The sequence below is a fragment of the Nannospalax galili genome, unplaced genomic scaffold (assembly GCF_000622305.1).
Source record: "Nannospalax galili isolate Female #2095 unplaced genomic scaffold, S.galili_v1.0 scaffold1387, whole genome shotgun sequence".
NCBI classification, from domain to species: domain Eukaryota; kingdom Metazoa; phylum Chordata; class Mammalia; order Rodentia; family Spalacidae; genus Nannospalax; species Nannospalax galili.
Genome location: NW_008355976.1, coordinates 1,595,858 through 1,597,617, shown reverse-complemented (window position 1 = coordinate 1,597,617; position 1,760 = coordinate 1,595,858). Strand labels below are relative to the sequence as shown.

Here is a 1,760-nt window from a genome sequence, read left to right as displayed (position 1 = left end):
TATAAATATATAAAATTAAATAAATCTTAGTTTAAAGGTAAACGTCATTAAGTCTTTGCTAAATGTCTCTATAATTGGTAGGAGAATAATTTCTAGGTTTTATTTTTTTCTTGAAAACTGGGAATTTATTTCCTAGAGTAATTCATGTAGTCAAAAATTCTTCAAATAAATGTTTATTAAAATGCAGTTTGTTACATCTTAGAATGAACAATTGCAAGAATAAATAGCACAAATACCAGAGACCATGGTATTCCCAAGCAACTTCACATGGAAATTTCCAACCTTCTTGTTGACTTGCGTTCCTGGCCTTGAGTCTGCTCACGTCTGGATCTCCATCCCCTTCTGTTGCCTCTATGCCGTTGCCCTCTCTGGGAACAGCATGATCCTCTTTGTCACGGTGACCCAGCAGAGTCTCCATGAACCCATGTACTATTTCCTCTCCTTGCTGTCAGCCGCGGACCTGGGTTTGACTGTTTCTACAATGTCAACCACCTTGGGAGTCCTGTGGTTTCATGCAAATGAAATCAATCTAGACACCTGCATTATCCAGATGTTTTTTCTCCATGGATTCACTTTTATAGAATCTGGGGTGTTGGTTGCCATGGCTTTTGACCGTTATGTAGCAATCTGTAACCCTCTTAGGTACACAACAGTTCTTACTAACTCTAGAGTCATTCAGATGAGTTTCCTAGTGATTGTGCGTTCTGTAGTATTAACAGTACCACTACTTTTGCTCCTCAAGCCTCTCCCTTTCTGTAAAATGAATACCCTTTCCCACTCTTACTGCTACCATCCAGATGTGATTAAACTAGCATGCTCAGACACTCGGGCCAACAGCATCTGTGGATTAGCTGATCTCGTTCTCACCACAGGGGTAGATACACCATGCATTGTCTTGTCTTATATATTGATCATTCAGTCTGTCCTTGGTATTGCCTCCTCTGAAGAAAGGTACAAAGTCTTCAGCACCTGTGTGTCCCACATTGGAGCAGTTGCTATTTTCTATATCCCTATGATGAGCCTGTCCTTGGTACATCGCTATGGTCGGTCAACCCCTAAAGTGGTCCATTCAATGATGGCCAATGTTTACCTTCTTTTGCCTCCAGTACTCAACCCCATCATCTACAGTGTGAAAACTAAACAGATCCGCAAGGCTATCCTTAGTCTACTCCTTTCAAAATAAACAAAGATTATTACTAACTTTTTAAAAACTTATGTGATTTTCACTGTAAAACAAACTATGGAGATCACCTATCGGATGTAGACTTTATTCATATTTTTCATTTCCTTAGCAATATGTAATGAATACTTCCATAATTTTCTGTTAAAATGTGACTATACTGTGATATCCCATGAATTTTACAGTCTAGTAAGGAAAAATGCAAGTAATAATAATGAAAGAATTAAACTGAAACACAAAGCAACTCCTAAATCCTGGCTATTTTTTGCTTGGTAGTCTACTGATAGCTTTAAAGATATATTCCACTTATGCTTTTCAAAGCACCAAATTACACTATACAATGTTATTAAAAATACATTAAAACATATACTGATGAATAGATTCAAGTCTAAAGACATTTAGGCCACACATCCAACATGAGCAGAGTTGAGGGTTTTTTTAAATAATTTTATTATTTTTATTTTATGTGTATGAGTGTATTGCCTGCATGTATGTGAGTGCACCTGTGTCATGCAATGCCACAGAGGTCAGAAGAGAGCTTCAGATTCCCCTGGAACTGGAGTTAAGGACGGTTCGTAGC

The 1,760-nt window shown here is 37.8% G+C and overlaps 1 protein-coding gene across 1 annotated transcript; it reads left to right on the top strand.

Annotated features, from left to right (window-relative positions):
• Positions 1 to 238: 238 nt before the first annotated feature.
• Positions 239 to 1,183, top strand: LOC103750844 (olfactory receptor 51F1-like). Its single transcript, XM_008854126.2, has one exon. It carries the CDS (start codon positions 245 to 247, stop codon positions 1,181 to 1,183), a length of 939 nt encoding a protein of 312 aa, XP_008852348.1. The 5' UTR covers positions 239 to 244.
• The last annotated feature ends 577 nt before the right edge of the window (positions 1,184 to 1,760 follow it).